The following is an 18,765-nucleotide window of genomic DNA, read 5'->3' on the forward strand; positions in this document are numbered from 1 at the left end:
AGTGACTCAGAGATCACAATATCAGAGTTGTCAGAGACGGAATTATCCTCATCATTCAGATATTCGCTCAAGTCTTCTTCTTTTGTATAATCATCATCATTACGCATCGATAACAGGTAAATTGCAAGTTATTCATCCACTTTTTCGTTTGGAGTTGCCATTTCAGGTAACCGAAACAAAAATATAAGATTGCTTGAAATAGCTTTAGACACAACCACACACCTCCTCGGTCATAAGAGAAGTATTTTCCTCATGTTCTATGATCAATGTATTCACTATCTCAAGGCAGAAAAAAATAAAGCCCTTACACGTAGGGAACTTCTAATAGTGCAATTCCATTCCACAGGGTCTCAATGATTTGCTAGAAAGGATGAAAGGAGAGACCAAAATGATTACAAAGTAATCCTTTCATATGTTCATGGAACGTAACACAATATACTGAGTTAGCAGTTCTGAATCAAAAAACTTCACCAAAACGCATTTATTTGAAAGCGGGACTATCAGGTTATAAGCCATCGGGTATCTGATCGCGAAGGAAAGAAAACTCATCGGAAAAATTATACCTTAGGTTGATAGATAGATCTTGGATTGCGCTGTGCTTCCCGACTGGGAAAGAACCAACTGAAATTATAGTATCATTTATGTTTTATCAAATGTATTTCAAAGTGACGATAAAAATAAATAAAATGTGTTGCATAAAGCAGACAATCTACACTTTTGAAAGAACAAAACTCATAAATCATTCAATATAAATGTGTATGAGTTACAGCAAATTAAATAATGGACTACGTAAGAACCAATATTTCGTCCCGCCGCAATTTTCACCCGAGCGGCAAAAACCGAAATTTTGGCCCGCTTAATGCTAAACCAGTTCGTTTTTTAAATTATTTTATTTCAATTCGAGTTTTTAAACTGAGAACTCGCTCTATTTTTCTTTGTTTAAAATTCCATTTTCCTTGGCATAGGTCGTCATATGAGAAGACACTTTTTCGTCTCGAAACTTAGCTCATAAAACGTGAAATATCATACAAAATGGTGCGGGTGTTCTCATTTTGTATTCAGAAGAGCAATTTACCAAATTTTGTCAAAATTATTTATCTCAGGGTTCATTTTTTTCAATATCTTTACGATTTTCTATACACTGCACAGCCATTGTTTAGAATGTTCTCCTTAAGGAACTCCTGATCCTCTGCTTTTAGCCATAGGCTATTGACAAAGCTTTATCACCATGAATAAATAAAATTAGAGTAGAGAGTCACCGGGCCTGATAAAGAGGATTCGTTTGGGTGGAAATTGTTTTGAGGGGAGAGGAGAGTGGTGTATAGTGTTGCCTTCCCACCCAGAACAATCGGGTTCGAATCCCAACGGCGGCAGAAATTTTTCAGAGACCTACTGATCCCTGTTGAGTGATTTGTGGAGGACGCGTTAAGTATTAAGCGGTCGGGCCATCAAGCCGTGGTCTCCTTGAGGCCTTTATATATGACCGTGATTTATACTTAAACCCGGCGAGGACCAAATTTGGCAGTCAGTTTTAACCCTGATAACGATGAGGCAGTTTCTCATCGAAACTTTGGCCTTAAACAGACTCTCCCGGTGCCAGAAGCGAGAAGATTTTATCAATTGCTCCTCCCTCTTCTTTTCTTCTTTTCCTCTTTCACTTCTGCTCCACTTATTTGCAAAATCCAATTTGTCGTTATGATGATTTGTTTCTATGATCGCAGCGCCGCCAGCGGATTTTGTTGGCAGTTTTTTTTTAACTGTTCCCCATGTTCAATTTTAAATGAGTAGCTGGATGAAGAATTGAAAATTTACTGCTTTGATAATTTAAACGAGGATTTCAAACGGTTTTAGGGGGTCGATGGAATGATTTTTGTCGTATCTCGTCTTGTTCACCCCAAACATTTGTAAGCATGAGTGATTGGTCGGAAATAGGTTTTACAATATATTATACACATTCGCCAGGGAAAGCCTACGACCATTTATCAAGCTAATACCGATACCGAGTTTCTCTCCACCCTTCCGTCATGGTGCTAATGACGTCCATTGTCAGTCATATCCTCCGAATGCCATACCATACCTGTTGTTTCGGCGCGACTCTTAGTTTATATTGCACATATCTGTGGGAATGCCGAAATAATGCGCAACACAATTCCTAAATAAGGTGCGTTCTCCTGCGACGATGGCGAGGTTCCAACTAGCAAAGGATGAAACGTCAAGGGACCTCCTCCTCCTTGAGCGACACCCTCCTCCATTACGCGCAAATATTAGAGGGCGCCCAGGGAGCCAGCCAGAGCCCCCTCTGCTGCAAGCAAGGGTGGACGCCAACACCGCCACCACCACCACATTGGGGAGAAAGAGGGTTAAAAGGGGTCCCGGCACTCTCTCCACCCACTTTTTGCAACATGCCCTCACCTACCCCCTCCATTATTTCCTCCCATATTCCCCAACCCGTCTCCCAACCCCCTTGTCCCTCCCCCGCCGTCGTTTTTTGCCAAGTTGAGCAATTTGCCGCAGACGCAATTGAATTTGCTTCTCCATTTGGGAGAGCATTTTGGGAGAGGGGGTTGGTTGAGCAGAGAGTTGGCGGGAGAGATGCCTCATCCCCCCCCCCCCCCCCCCCCCCCCCGCTCCCAGAGCCGCTGCACAACCCCACCTTATGTAACGAAGCGAGAGGAAGTGAGGGAGGAGGGTGGTTTGGGTCCCTGGCGTTTTAAAGTTTCGCCTCTCCTGCAAACCCCTCCCCTAGAACGCCTACCAGCCACCCACTCAGCCTCCCCCCGCCTTCCCACACGAGTGTCTATGTTCGTCACCGACAGAATTTGACAGCGCCGCCCTCGTATGGCAAATTGTGCACAGCACAAAAGAAGAGGTCCTCGAGAGAGAAAAAAATCCCCTTTTTCCCGAACGACCTGCTTTTACCTTCGTGAGTTTCATCGCTCTATCCTCCGGTGGCATCGCCACGCTGTGATTTTGGGGACGCCTCTCTTGTGTGCCCTTGCAAAGAGGCGACGATCTGACAGATTCGTGCACCTTGAGAGCATTTCACGGGGCTCTGGGAAAGTGGAATTCCCGGGAAAACTGCGGCGCCAATTTCTCTGCAAATTTGAGGTGAATTTATTTTCTTACGTTCCACTCACCCGGCGAAAAGATACTTCAAGAGAAGGGTGCGGCGTCAAAAAGCATCTGCTATCAGTTTCTACTTCAATATCCGTAAAATGAAAACTCATGGCTTATTACTGCCTTTGAGAATCCTTGGAAAACATCACATTTTTATGGTTTTCCTCACGAAATAACTCTGAAATGAATTTCGAATGCGTTTCAAGTGTCGACGTTTTGATACGTATGACATTTTTAGTGAAAGAGTTTTTAAGCTGAAATTCCTGAAAATGCTATGAAATGGATGTACGACTGATTATTAAGGTATTTATGCATTTATTTGTAAGATATTAAAATCTAAGGAACCTTAGTGCATATTTAGTCATCTAACTCCGAAAGAAAGGCAAAAAAGGTATGGGAATCGCCTAGGGTCGTACAAAGAAGGTAAAAAAGAATACAAAATGGATCATATGCCACGTAAATGGTATGTAGAGTGGATCTCTAACTGCAGAACAACACTATTTCAAACCGCCAAGTGAAGAAAATAGAAGAGGAAATCAAAGTTAATCCCGAAAACGATTCGCTCTGATGAAACGGCCATTAAAATACAGTCGTTCCAAATTTCTCCATAAAGGTATGCACAACGAGCGGTGGAGACTGCGAAAAGAAGGAAAATCGTCGAGTGAAAAAAAAACCAGTTCACACCATTTAGTAAACACAATTACCTCGGAAGGTAATGCGATTATTGGCAATTTTTATCCTCGAGAGTTCGGATTCCAGGAGTAATTTTTCTGTTTCCGATGAAGTTTTTTCTTCAAAGATCTTTCGATGAGAAATGTCCTAAGCCCAAGAAGCATATTTGAATTCCAATTCAGCGTTTTCATTGCTAATAACCCATCACCGTCAGAATTACCTCATCCTTTCAAAGCGTTGTTCATGTAATCTGCTTGCTCATGAACGTGCTCGGAAATAGGATTTCAATAATTATGAAATAATATTTGAAAGCGTCGACAACGATTAAAACGGGTAAAACGATTGCTGACTGGTAGGGTCACTTAATGAAACAACGAATGCATGATTAAATGATAGATTCTAAAATGTTGCTTATGCTAGAAGACACTTATTTTCAAAAGATCTCATAAAAATTATTGCGTTATATAACACTGTACTGAAGAATACAGCATCATCACATGATTAGTATCTCGCGGTCCATGATAATTCGATCCCTACTTATAGATTTTCAATTGAATTCTTATTTATGAATGGAGTTCAAGCTATAATAACCCTTAAAAACCAATGAAAAAATGTTTCGTTTCTTCCTTGGTAAGCAAGGACGGTCGCAACTTTTGGGTGATAATGGAATTCGATGATGATGATACGCTGTATCGAAACCGGTCGCAAATATATTTTATTTTGTGAAACAGCGAAGTCCTTTCTTAGCCTTTGTGCGTCATGAAGGAGTTTCACCATGTTACGCCAACCACCATCGCATTTTTTGAAAAATCGATGTGTCCGACCCACTATAATACCCACGGGTACATACCGTGTTTTCTAGGAAAACTCCATGCTGATCGTTTCTCAATAGCTTTTATATATGCAAGTGTAATTTCCGTATGCAAATATAATTGGATATAATGTTGAATAACAGTGAAACTGATTGCTTGGGACCCATTTCAAGATCAATATGTCCATGATCAAATGTTCTTCTACCGTAAGGAACTGATTGTTTGCGGAAACGAACTTAAAATGTGAATAAACTGTCAGTTACAAAGTTAAAAGACATTTTCAGTGAGGAAATGGAAGCAAGGCGACGCAAGAGAAACGCTGAGGACTTGTTGTAGACAGGAACTGCAAACGCAGTTGTGGGGGGGTGAGGGATATTTGGTACTGGTGCAAATCATGATTTCCCATTACAGTTGAAATCGAGTTAACTGCACGGCAGGGATGCTTCGCTATTAATCAACACCTTGTAATGGGAGCAGACGTGAAGTAAGTTAATACTTGGAGGAGATTCACTGCAGAGCGTATATGCGCTCGATATAACGATAGCGGTATTAGAGTCGGAACCCACATTTTCTCAAGGCTTAAGTGGTTTCTAGGTTGTTTGCGTCAAGGGATTGCATCCTCTTAAGAAGTCATTGAAATGAGGCTGGAAAAGAACACCGTAAATGGTGACACTGGATATATCTTCATCCGGGAGTGGAAACCGTTCATTCAAAAAATAACGGAATAGGAGCCAACAATGAGACTTGAATATAAAAGCGCAGAAGAAAGTCGTACAAATATTAATGCTTTGAAGATGGTATAAGTGTTCCATCGAAACGTTAGCAGCAAAATATTTAATTGTATTATTTTATAAATATTTTTATTTATAAATATGCTTCGAAATATGTCCAGGAACTGAAATTTGCGCTGAGCAAAAACTTTCAAATGCCGCACGTGGGCAAAGCAAAAAGTTTATGCTTGAATAGATGAGGTTTGCAATTATTTTTTATTTTTTGTTTCTGGGGTGAATCGATACTCCAAAAAATATTCTCGTTAGGTCTCTTGGAATGCTGTGATTGCTGTCACATCCCAAAATGATTTCCAGTAGTATGATTATACGCTTTCGCCAATATACGGATTTTCTATGCATGTAATAGCGCAAAGGAAGTATTTTCGTTGCTATGTCATTTTTTACTAATCTGCGTCTCAGTTAATTACAATGCAAAAATAGCTAAGTTTCGTAACAAATTATTTCATAGGGTAGATGCCGGTGAAATTTTCTATAATTATAATCCCTCATTGAAAAGCGGTATTAAACTTTTTTCTGTTCCATGGCATATTTTTAATTGCCTGGATTTATTGTGATTAAATTTCAACCTCATAAACATGCAACATTCTGGCGCGCATCGATTACCGATTGAAACTATATTCTTTTTTCTGTTTTAAATCTTGGGATTTCATTTAATCGAGCAACCGTGTTTGGTAAGTATTCTTATTTTAGCATAAATATACACACAAAAATTTAAAGAAAACTGAATAGTTTACAGCGTGACGTCAAATTGATTCGCGTTGAAGTGATTAATATTGTAAATTTATTGTAGGAATCTTTAATCCAGGTACCGGTTTCGTCAATGTGAGACATGATCTGCAGCAGGTGCAAAAGATGCTCTTCCATAAATACTCTGGGTCAATTGGAGGGAAAAATAGTGATGGCAGGTAAAAATACTATGGGTCAGCAAATAATATCAATACGTAACAATTCTTAATTGCGACTTGTTAATAACTGTCATGGACTGTAGAGCGTCCACCTTACTGAAGATTAATATTTCCGCAAAAAGTTGGTTTGAACCCCTTCATATCATATTCATTTGTTCGAACTAACGCATGGATGTCCTCAGGGGATGGATGAGACGCTTGAAATGTAGCTTTTGAATTTTCTAAGAGGAAAGATCCATCGACATCAGCGTAGTTCTCCGCCAATCTCCTTTTCTCTGCTGTACCTATCTCGACTGCCACACCTTTTGTCGCATTTCCGCGTCTCTGACTTTTGGGCTCGCTCTTTATTTAATGCCCCTCTCCACCTGCCTTTGGTAGTATCCCCGGGAAGAAGGCAATCCCCTCCCGAAATGTAATTTCGGATAAGGAGATTGGAGAGGTCGCACCGAGCGGGAGGTTGTGCGGAGATTATCTCGACCTTGTGACTGTTTGACGTCGCGTCGAACTCGTGGGTTGGCTCACATATTAGGTCACAATCCGGAGGCAGGTGACTCGGAGATAGATATATTCTATGCATATATATATACATATATATAAGGTATTGCGGGAGGAATCTGAAATACGCTAGTATCCAAAAGTTAAGCGTAATTTACGAATGAGCAAGGGCACAGGAAATAGACCGAAATGACTGGACATGTGTATCTACCAAACATACGTGATCGCTCTGTTTAGGAAAGGAGTATTCCCTGCTTTAACTAGCGGCGTAACTCCAAGGTAAACACGGCCAGTGCGTGAACCCCTAATTCCTTCAATCGTGCATATTTTGCTGTGGAAGACATTGCCAAGTTTTGTTATTTTTTCCAATGGCGTACCTAAGCTATCAGAAATGTGCAGGCTTGACATGTGCATCTACCAACCATACGTGATGGCTCCGTTTAGGAAAGGAGTATTCTCTGCGTTAATTAGCGGCGTAACAGCAAGGTAAACACGGCCAGTGCCTGAATCCCTAATTCACTCAATCGTGCATATTTTGCTGTGGAAGGCATTGCCAAATTTTGTTGGTTTTTGCCAAAGGTGTACCTTAGCTATTAGAACCTTTCTGACACTGTTTATATGGACGAAATTTGAGATTCAGCTTCAGTATCTTCAGCAATCAGTCTGACATTCCTATTAGGCGGTGCGGTATCGTTTAGTGATTACGCTTAACTTTTGAACGCTAGCGTACTTCAGGAGGTGGTTGGGGAGACAATTTTAAGCATTTTTTGTCCTTAAAACATGGGGTCACAACTCCTTAATTACGAGCTATGGCAACGCAAACATTTTTTTGAATGCACTTTGCAGTTAGCATGACAACAGTTTTTCTTGTGTATTCAACCTTGTACACATTTTATGTAATACTCTGGATTTTTAAGGACAATTAATAATTAAGGTTGGACGTAAATGTGCGATTATAATTGTCTGAAACAATTGATATTTGAGCTTAGACGAGAGTTTTAAGCGTGTTTCATGAATACGATGCGCAATATCACCCATTTTGATATTATTTATGACAGTCATAATGGTACAATTTACTCAAACGTTAATTATTCGACGTCCTTAAAAATCAAGAGGTTTAAATAAATTGTCGAATAGGCTGTATATCCAGGAGAGACCATTGTCATGGTAACCGCAAAGTGCATCCGAAAAATATTAGCGTTGCCATGCCTCAGTAACTAAGGAATCGTGACCCCATACTTAAAATTGTCTCCCCAACCACCACTTGAAGGAATGCAGATTCCTCATTAAACACCCCGAGAGAACAGCGCGAAGAGTTACCGTGATCTTGCATGAGTTTTATTACAATTCTGTTAAAGTAATGTGTTGTAACTGTCGGGTGAGGATTGAGGGAAGTGGGTAATGAAGAGAAAAATTGCAGGAAAAGTCCTCCGAGGAAGATCTAGAGATAATTACCTACTTGAGACAAGCAAAGAAAGGAGGACAGAAGGAAGAGGAACATCAACAGTGTTGTTAAAAGTTCGGAGGAAAGGCAACTGGCCTCAATTTCAGTTACTTCGTAAAAAAGCTGTCAATTAGGAGTACTAATTACTGACTTTAAAAAGTAATCAGAAAAATTACTTCTAGTAAGATTTTCCCCTTTCCTTGAAACCCTGTAAGCTGTCAAATATTGAAGTAAAAATGTGGAATAATTGAGTAATAGAAATAGCTAAAGTTGCAATCTCGCATGTAATGCATTCAATTATGACTGCTGTACCTACACAAGGGGTGTCATATTTTGCACCATTCATAAGTAGGCCACAATATAAGAGTGGCTGAAGTTAATAAAGTTAATTAAGCTTCTCATGGACTCGAAATTATCTGTGACTATGGGTATCTCAGTTAAATCAGTAATAGTCGATTACGAGCAAGTGACGATAAAAATGAAAGCAAATATTCCTCCTCGGAGTAAATTGCGAAATGAAAATTTTACGAAATGTAATTTTTACTCGCAAAAATAATTTTAACAAGTAATCCGATTAATTTTACTCGATTACTGAACAACATTGAACATGAGGGATCTGAAAGAACATGCTGTGGAAAGGGAGAAACGGAGGGCTACGATGCACCGGTCTCAGGATTTTAAAACTTGGGATTGTATAATACTGATATGAGAAAAATTCTACTTCTTTTACCTGGAATCGGTTAATAATCGCGCTCGGTCGGTTATTCGGCGTGTAGCACTTATATTTGTGGTACATCAGTCGCGGAACGTCAGTATAGTTCCCTTAATTTTTGAAAATTATTTTGTTGGTATACGTCGTTTGCAATTCAGCTAAAAGGATCTGTTGAAACCTTTTTAGTTTTTTTCTGGGATAATGTGATATAAAAAAATTCAATGCTGGAATCACGAATATTACTAAAGAGGATTCTCAAGTCGGCCTCTAAATGCGTTCTCAACCACATTTAAATGGGTTTATGCATTTAAATGGGTTTACAAAAGTCACCACTCGTGTCGCTGACAAACTAATTGATCCGAATTTCACGGGGTAAATAAGGTATAATTAGTGGTTTTAACCAAAATTTTTATAGATATGATTATGTGGTCTATCAATTGCATCATAACTTAATGCTATTCCTCGTGATTTCAATCATTATAGTAATGATAAAATAATTCCTGGAGTATAGGTCATATGTACAATGCAAACAAGTTGTTAGCCAACGTTTTTTACCTTGGAAAATTTTATTTTTATTTAATCAATCAAAATTAGTGGTAACAAGGTTTGGTAATAGCTTAGTAACCTACTATCAATAAACAAATATGTGGCAAACTAAGGTATGTCAAATTTTTGTGTATTCTCTTCTAATTTAAAAAATTATATTATTGTAAAAACTCTTTTGTAACATTTATTTATGTAACAATATTGTATATCTATGTATTTTATTGTGTTCTCATGTTTTCATTCATAGCCCTGATGAAGGCTTTAAATAAGAAAATAAACTGAAACGTTGGCAAACAACTTTTTCGCATTATATATATATATGACCTATACTCCAGGAATTATTTTATTATTAATTTAATGTGATCAAGATAGGAGGAAAAAGAAAATCTAATTACCCAATCATTATAGTGCAAATTATTGAAAAAAATGGATCGCATTGCACTCATCACAGCGCCGCAGAAGTTTTTGAAAACCGATAAAAATGCAACCGAAAGGTAACAGAAATCAGCCTTATATGGGATAGAATGGGGTCTCCATGCAGTCCACTTGTTCGATGCACTGATTGTGAGTGATGCCATATCAATCGGAATAAAATTTATTCTCGTCACCATACTACTTGCATGGGAGTGGCTAAATATAAGTGGAAGGTGGAATCAATCCGCATATCGCATAGGCGAGCCGAGGATGGCACGGATGAGATAGGGCGCGTGGGGCAGGGGGGAAAATTCTCTCGTTTTGCTGGGAGGGTGGGCTGAGTTCCAGGGGTTTAGGCGGATGAGAGCAGGCTCCCTATTGTGACGGAAGGGGCGCTTATATTTCGGAGGGAGGATGTGGATATTGAGAGAGGGTGGGGAAATGAAGTGGCTTCAACTTATTCTCCGCCTGACTTCGACCCCTCAAATCCCCAACTGAGGCCTAAATACTCACCCCTCTGCTTGCTTGACTCGACGGGTTAAAGGGTCGTCCACACATGTATTGCGTGAGGTGGGAAATATGGGATAGGAGTTTGGTGGAAAATCAGAGTATCGTTAAGCGATAATTATGAAAAAAAGGTGCTGGGTGAGAATGCGCCGTAGGTGACACGTGAGGTCAATATCAAATACACGCTGGAAAGATTTCTCGCGTCTCAGCAGGTGAGGCCCTCCATATCTCTTTCTAACGTTTCGATAAGCATATTTCTGAATCCCTGAAGACGATGGGCGAGTTGCTTATCGAAGCGGTGAAGGAGATATGGAGGACCTTACCCTGTAAGAGACCTGAGGAATCTTTACTGCCATTGTTCGTCGGGAAAAATAAAACCATCAAGTGTACGCAGTCAGGTAAATATCATCACCACTGGTTATCGATCCTAAGAATGGTTTGAAGCAGCTATCAACTCAAATGTTCCTATCCTTAACATGCTATCACATTTGACGATTATTCTAAGTCCGTGCATTTCACCAGCCCAGTGCAACTCCCGAACCCTGGTAATGCCAAGCGATGTCGTCCTTAATGTCTCCCGGCGATGGTTTCAAACATAGATGGCAGCACCAAAGCTCGCCCGTGTGCTCCTATTCATTTACCTTGTTAGGGCTTAGCGGAAAAGGCTCTCAATATGAATTTATATCTTTTAAATACTGACTTAAGCACTGAAACGTATTTTCACAATTAAAAATCTTTGTTCTATGAAATAAATGCGTGGAGAACCATGAAATAAGCCCCAAAACATGACATTCTCTACCTCATTGCATTCCGTCCGCTAGGCTTCAAACAGATCAATCAACGGCGTCAGTCAAGCACAAATTCTACATAATGGGATTATAGCTAATACTTATCGCAAAAGGTTATCAGTGGAATTCAACTTCCTGAGTTATAAGCACGTAATTCCGATTCAAGGAGATTATATCGTGCTATGAAACAGTCCCAGACTAGAGGTGATAGTATTGTATCAACGTATGTTATAAAAGAGGTTCTAAACAACAAATTTAAATTCTTTAAATATCGAATCAAGCCCTGAATAGCATTTTTAACACACTATTTCTTTCCTGCGATAGAAATGTGGAAATACATAAGTGTAGGCCCCCGAACTTCGCATTTAGTGTATCATTAAATATCATCTGCTAGGATTTCATTAGGTCAATCAACAATTTAAAATAGTAAACTGTACACACTGCATGGATAAACAGTTAATACTTATATCAACAGTTTATAAGTGAAATTCAGCTTCTAAGTGGTGAACAGGTAACTCCGTTTCATAGCATATGTGATGCTACGAAAGTGAATGCTAGATTGGAAATAATTGCACGTCATAGTTGTTTTACTAATCGAGGCGGAAGGAACAGGATAAAATGATAAGACCCTATATAATATACTAGCTTTAAGTGCCCTATTTCAACAAGAATAGCGCCTTCCAATAAATATTTCCACTGTGTTGGGGTCGAAAAGTTTGAGGCTGAAAATCTTAAGGGATAGATATGGAAATGTCAACGAAGTCAATTCTACTGCAAGAAATTCGTCATTTCCCTCGAAAGAGTCAAAAAACTTCATCGAGAAAAATTTCCTTACACATCGCACTTGGTATCTCAAGAAAATTGATCGTTCTTAAGTAGCTTCTGTATTCGAAAGTTTGCTGAAAAAAGATCACTCCCGTACAATCACCTTAAAACTCCCTAGTTGTTTCGGGCGAGCTACAGTGCTGCCGTCTATGAGAATAATTTCTCGCTAGCGACAATAGCGACGACAGATGAAGCTTTAAGTATCCAGTCCTGATCATTCTAAGTCCGTGCATTTGACCCATGTACCCTCTCGAGTAGTTCCCGCCCCGACATCCTAATGAGGAACTAGTTTGACTCCGGAATATTTTACTCGAGAGAATTCCATCATTTCATGATGTAAAAGTAATTGGAGTAGTTGCGACTCCATGGGATAATCATATGGTGGTTTCCCCTTGCCTTCCACATCGCAGTACTACAGTGTTTGAAGTAAATATTACCTCGCCCGTAGTAGAATGTGTGTCACTGTACGGACCAATATGGTCTCCACCTTCACACATGTGAAGAAGAGCTGCTGCCCTCTCCCCGAGGTGATGAGGGGCATGATTGTTGGCGGCCCCCAGTCGCTAAGTCACGGCATCTTCACAGGTTTCGGTATCTTTTAAATGCTCTGCCTCACCCAAGAATACCCCATCTGAACGTAGCCGATTTTTTCCACGTCTTCTCATTCGACGAGTGAACTCGCTTTTCTCGCAGCTGACTTTTCTTCGCCACTGACGTGTGAATATCACACATTTAGGCTAGGATAGCTAATTCCTTTTCCTGGTGCTCCTAGCATTATGACGCGGCTTACTCTCTATCCATCATGACTGACTAACGTGTAGTTGATGGAAATTTGAAAAATTATTGGACTTTATACTCAAAAGGTGTAAGTTAAGAATTAAAAAAAAAAATTCTTGGTCATATGAGAAAAAATCGATAATTATATTATTTTGTATGCATTATCTCATTTCGTAAAGTAATCTTTAAACGTCGCAAAAATATCCTTTAGGTGACCGCACTCCAAAAAGCATGCTTCAATTCTGTGACTTGCTTAATCATTTCAATAAATCAAATCAAGGAATATGTAAATATTTTACGAATCCATGGTTTCTTTCTATAATTTTATTCTGGCTAACCTCTCAATTAGACTGAGAGATTATTCCTGATCTCCCGCTATGTTTTCCTGGTTCTTCATCGAATTACCCGCAGTAAAATGATCTGCTAGTATGATAAGACTTGTATGTGGACCTTCCATTGGAGAAGACTACGACATAGTAGCTATCATTCAGTGGGTGATTTAACTCTTAGGTTGGTTTGCATATATCATCTATGCAATTAAACCGTTAGAGTTAACCTCAGAGGCGTGTCATAATCACACATTCAGTGTAGGAGGTTCAATTCTTTCCATGGGCTAACTAGCTCTTTGATGGTTCTATTTTGCTGGCGTCCAAGGGCTGCACTGGGAATATGAAACCGCGGCCTTTCGATAACCAACCAAATTCTTTACCCATGAGGCGCCTACCTTTAAATTAAAAGTCATTGCATCTGCGTATTGCGCATTTAGAGTTTTTAGAATTTAATTTTACACTTTACACTTGTTTTTTATGGGTTTCTTAGGATACCTTGTCATAGCTTCTGCGTATTTCAAATCTTTGTTTTTTTAGAAATTAATTTTATCCTTTACACTTGAGTTTTTATGTGTTTTACAGGTTACTTTTCATAGCTTCTGCGTATTTCATATATTTGGTTTTTAGAATTTAATTTTACATTTATCACTTGTATTTTTATTTTATTGGCTACTTTGTCGTATGTTCTGCGCATTTTACATCTTTGGTTATTTAGAATTTAATTTTACCCTTAATAGTTAATTTTTAAAATGGTTTTTCTTGGCTACTTCCGTGCCCCTTGGAGATCACGCGTGTGTTCCACGGCACCCACTGTAGACACCCCTGCGTTGGAAGCGTTGAAATGAGCGGTTAAACTCACCTGTAGACGACGCGTCGCGAGGTCCTCAGGGGCCGCATCAACAGGTCCGCACCCTGATCCGACACGAGAGTGCAGCATATGGCGCTTCCGCTGCGGGGCAGGAGGTTGCCTGTGGAGGGAAATTATGAAGAGAGTGCGTAGGAAATTGCAAGGGAAGAGGGGGGTGAGGGAGGCTAAAAAGAGATCCAGCCAGACGCGTTGCCGCTGCACGCGGCTGCTATCGATTCGCCACGCTGCTGACCTAATGTGGTGGTGGTGGTTAGAGCCAAACCCTGGGTCGTCGTGACCTAGAGTTGGATGACCCGGGGGATCAGAGGGATGTCTGCTCTTGTAGCTTGGCTTTATACATATTCGTCGTACAAAAACGGGAATCGTGCTATTAAATTGTGCCGTTTACTTAGACCAGAATTCAAGATTCATAAAACCTTTCTTATCCAGTGTTGCTTCTGAACAACATGAAGAAAAGTCATTTACAAATGTGAACAAATAGTTTTATCTCCTCCTTCATATCTGCCGACGTTTCGGGGCACGAGTCGTACTCCAATCTCAAGGCTGCATGAGCTGAAGGGCAGGGCTATCTTCAGCCCTGAAGATGGAGTACGACTCGCACCCCGAAACGTCGGAAGCCATGAAGGAGATTACCTGGTGGAGCGCCCGAGCAGCCTTCACTTCTAGCATACGCCGGGAAAGCAACATATCTTTTTTCACGAAGTATTATTGACTGTTCTAGAGATGGATATGCACAACTAGTCACTTTATGTTTCGAAAAGGAATGGCCCAATATAAAGCTGTTATTGATGATTGTGATTGGCCTGAGATTGCTCATATTTTCCTAATGATAAATCTTCAACTTTGATTTTCCCAGAAATAACGCTGGCTTGTAAAGGAAAGAATTCAGGAAGTGGAAGGGACATAAGCCGCGGTGAAAGAAAATCTTCCCCATTTAACCATATTTCCATAAGTTGAGAATAAGAAAATGCGAAAGTTGCGGTCACTTTTATGGGCAATATAAATGGTGTTTCAGGCAGGGATGGCAAGTGAAACGAAACGAAAATATTTCGTTTCGACCCGGAAGGAGACTAAAAAATACGAGGCTTAGGTTTAGTCTCGTTCCCGCATGAAATTAAGATCACCAAGGATTTTGATTTCGATCCGGAACGAAACTTTACTCCCGGGAACGAAACTAAAGTATTGGAAACTTCGCTGCTCATATTTAAGTTTCGATCCCAAGAGTTGAGTGGAGTTGGAAAAGAGGGAATAGTTACGACCCATTTCATAACAGAATGTGGAGAGGTAAAAGCATTTAGCTTCGTCACTTTGCGACTGAATACATCGTTGCGCATTATGAGTGAGAGAGTGCCCCATGCATATAATCTGAGGTTTCAGGCGAGATGGAGTGGAAACGTGACATTATGAAAAGTTAAAAAGCAGGAGCAATTTCCACAATTTTAAATTTATTGTACTACCGGTTTCGCTTTTCAGCATCTTCAGGTATCAGGTAAAGCGAAATTGTTCCTGCTTTTTCATTTTTCATTGTGCCCCATTCATCTGGAGGTGATAAGGCGAACCTTTACTCCATTCAACTATACTTCGTACGCGGTGCGTGGGTCGAAACTAAACTGTTCGATGGTGAAGGACGTGGTCCCCCCGGTGCGAAACGTTATCTGCGTTTCATTTCGTCCCAGAATTTTATTTTAGCTTCGACTCGGAGTAGTTATGACTTCGAATTCCTTTCGACCCTGAGTTTGGCTCCCGGGGTTTAAATGCATTTCATTTTGTTTCTACATTTCGCTCCCGAGAACGAAACTAAATTTTACTGGTTTTGACTTCAGTATAGTTTCGATTGCCATCCCTGGTTTCAGGAGTAATAAACTTACAATACTTCAGGAAGTTGTAGGGGAGACAATTTCAATCACTTTTTGTCCATAAATATGGGTTTAACAGGGGTCGCAACTTCTTCCAACTGCTCCAAGGTTGGACGAAAATATGCGATTGCAATTTTCTGAAACAATTGTTTTCGAAGTAGGTGAGATTTCTCAATCGTAATCTTGATATTTGCTCAAAGCTCTCATTTAATTAAGCTCAAATATTAATTGTTTCAGACAATTATAATCGCATATTTGCGTCCAACTATAATTATTTAATGTCTTTAAAAATCCAGAGTATTAAATAAAATGCCGGAAAGGATATATATAAAAAAAAGTTTTCATGGTAAATGGAAAAAGTGCATCCAAAAAAGTATTCGAGTTGCCACAGCTAAGGAGTTGCGACCCCATGTTTATGAACAGAAAATGCTTAAAATTGTCTCAATTACCTCCTCCTGAAGCATTGCAGATTCTTACTGAAATACGCGGTATATTCATGGTTAATTTCAGAATTCTCCTCTACAATGGCGTCGTTCACTTAGACCAGAAATCGTGATTCATTAAAATAATTCAGGAGGTGGAAGGGACAGATGTAATTCACGACGATAAGAACTCTCCCCAATTAGCTATTCTGTCCTAAGTTGAAAGTAAGAAAAAGTGAAAGTTTTTCCCACTTTTCATGGCAATATATACTACTGAAATGACGGTATGATACACCTTAAACAGTAATTCATTAAAAGAAGTCCGAAATAAAGAGGAGAAAGATAAGCTGCAGCCGAAAATAATCTTCCTGATTGAGCCATTCTCTCGTAAGCTAAAATTAGACCGCGTGAAAGTTTCCGTTCCCGCTTTTCATTAGTTGGTGACGTCAGTGGAGTTCTGGCGTATCGTTTGGCCTTACTCGTTCAGGTACAACATTTAATTTGAGAGGAAGATTCGCTCACTGGAGTGTAAGCGACAACGAATCTTGGGAAGCTCACGAACAAGACCGAGGGGACAAGCGGTTCTCCGCTTGTTATGAGCTCGTGACGACACCAACTTATCTATGAAAGTATTAAGGCCGTTTAATTTTGTCACGAATAGCTCGAAAATCGAAAAACGGAGGAATACCGTAACTATTTATTTTTAAAACACGTTAATTTTATCCATGATAAAGAAAAAATGTTGAACGAGTCCTTTACTCCATTGCGTAAATCATATCTCATCTTATGGATTTGTAGTTGATAATTAGTGATATGCTACAAATTGATAAAATATAGCAGAATGGAAGTATAATTCAATACTTATGATGAATTTGAATAGTGAATGGTATTCATTCTTAATTCCTGCCTGAAGAATATATGAATTTATGCTGAATCGCATTTCATGGGCTTTACTAATGCCTGTAATGTGGAGGAATGACCGTGAAGTACGAGGAAGTACGTGAAAAAGAAGTTGTTCAGAACTTATTAATCACAGTGACCATTTTTTATCTCGTGCCATTTGACAAAGGAACTTGAGAACTCGTTTCACAAAGAATGATACGGCCAACCGGTATGGAAAAAATACCATGAAGCACAGAGTATATCCCTTATCAGGACTCCCTGCCGATGATAGCACTTAATTTAAATGAACGTAAGGTGCAGTACAGAAAATGGTGACCGAATCGCTTGCAAATTTTATGTGGCCGTTGGAAAATTGTTTTTAAGGTGAGCTAAAAGTTGATATATCCAGTTTTTATCACATTTAAAAATCAAGTCGGACTGGGAAAGGTGTTACTCATCATTAAGAGTTGTTATTTCCTTTGAAAACCACACATTTTGTCGGAGAAACTAGAAAAATCCCATGTTTCAAATAAAAAATAGCAAAAAAAGGAGGAAAAGTTTTTTAAACGAAATTCACCAGAGTCTAATACTTTTTATTCAAGTTCATTTTTCTGTTGTTTGTAAACAAAAAGCTGCGCTAAAGAATTTACCGTCACCTTCAGCTCTCAAAATTTTTTTCTTCTTCTCAATGCTATGGTATTCAAATAAATTTAAAGTGATCAAATGCTGTTTTTTCCTTGCATTATTATTTTCATATATCAACAAACCTAAGGACAAGGAAATGTAAAAAAAAGATGTGATTGTTTTGTATCTACTCACCATGGGATCCGGTGTCGACGGTTGGCGCGGTGGAGGGCGTGACGGTCGAGGGATTGGCCACTGCAGTGGACCCTAGGGCCACCACGCCACCACACTCGTCTGGAGGCGATGACGTCATACCCAGGGACACAACAGTGTCTATTCGCTGGAATTGGGAGCGAGATACAAAATTATTTAATCAGAAAAGAACAGACATGGCTCAGATGCTTTAATTGAATGCTTCAGAAAAACAGGGAGATCATTATCTTACAACCACACCAAATTTCCAGGTCCGACGGAAAAGATTAAACAAGAGAGATGTCTTGCCAAAAGGAGAACTGTGGGAATTAATTTTTCTTCCGAACAGTAAACAACTTTAATATATGAATAATTTCTGGGCTGGGTATTTGTGGTATTGGGTGATTGGTCCCAGCGTTTCAACGGCCGAGTCTGCCATCGTCCTCATACAGATGGCAGACTCAGCCGTTGAAATGTTAGCGCCAATAACTCAAAACCACACTTGGTGGAAAACCCGAGGATTATTCCTTCAAACTATACTTAGGGAAAAACAAAAATTCTAGAACTATAATACATCTCAGGCGGTCAAAGAGGTCAAATCACTCGTACCCACACCTTTTTTTTCTTGCAAACGTCTGGCGTCTTAGCAACGCTGCCGCCAAGCACCTTTTCAAGCGACTTGCTTGGAAGTAGTATGTAGATGTACTTGAATATCTAATGACGCGCCGAGACCATGTATTTTTAATATTTTCGCTTGTACTATTGGCAGTTAATTGGTCGATGTACA

General features: G+C 39.6%; 1 protein-coding gene across 2 annotated transcripts in view; it reads right to left on the reverse strand.

Moving 5' to 3' along the window:
• Nucleotides 1-18,120, reverse strand: part of LOC124162777 (proton channel OtopLc-like) — a 45,606-nt gene extending 27,486 nt beyond the window's left edge. For both annotated transcript variants that reach the window (XM_046539415.1, XM_046539414.1), the window contains exons 1-2: nt 17,982-18,120; nt 13,994-14,102 (exon numbers count right to left, since the gene is read on the reverse strand). In XM_046539415.1, the coding sequence (XP_046395371.1) occupies nt 13,994-14,102; nt 17,982-18,099 (227 nt within the window). In that variant the 5' untranslated portion in view covers nt 18,100-18,120. The remainder of the gene's footprint in view (nt 1-13,993; nt 14,103-17,981) is intronic.
• Between the last annotated feature and the right edge of the window lie 645 nt (nt 18,121-18,765).

The sequence above is a fragment of the Ischnura elegans genome, chromosome 7 (genome assembly GCF_921293095.1).
Source record: "Ischnura elegans chromosome 7, ioIscEleg1.1, whole genome shotgun sequence".
In the NCBI taxonomy this organism is placed as follows: domain Eukaryota; kingdom Metazoa; phylum Arthropoda; class Insecta; order Odonata; family Coenagrionidae; genus Ischnura; species Ischnura elegans.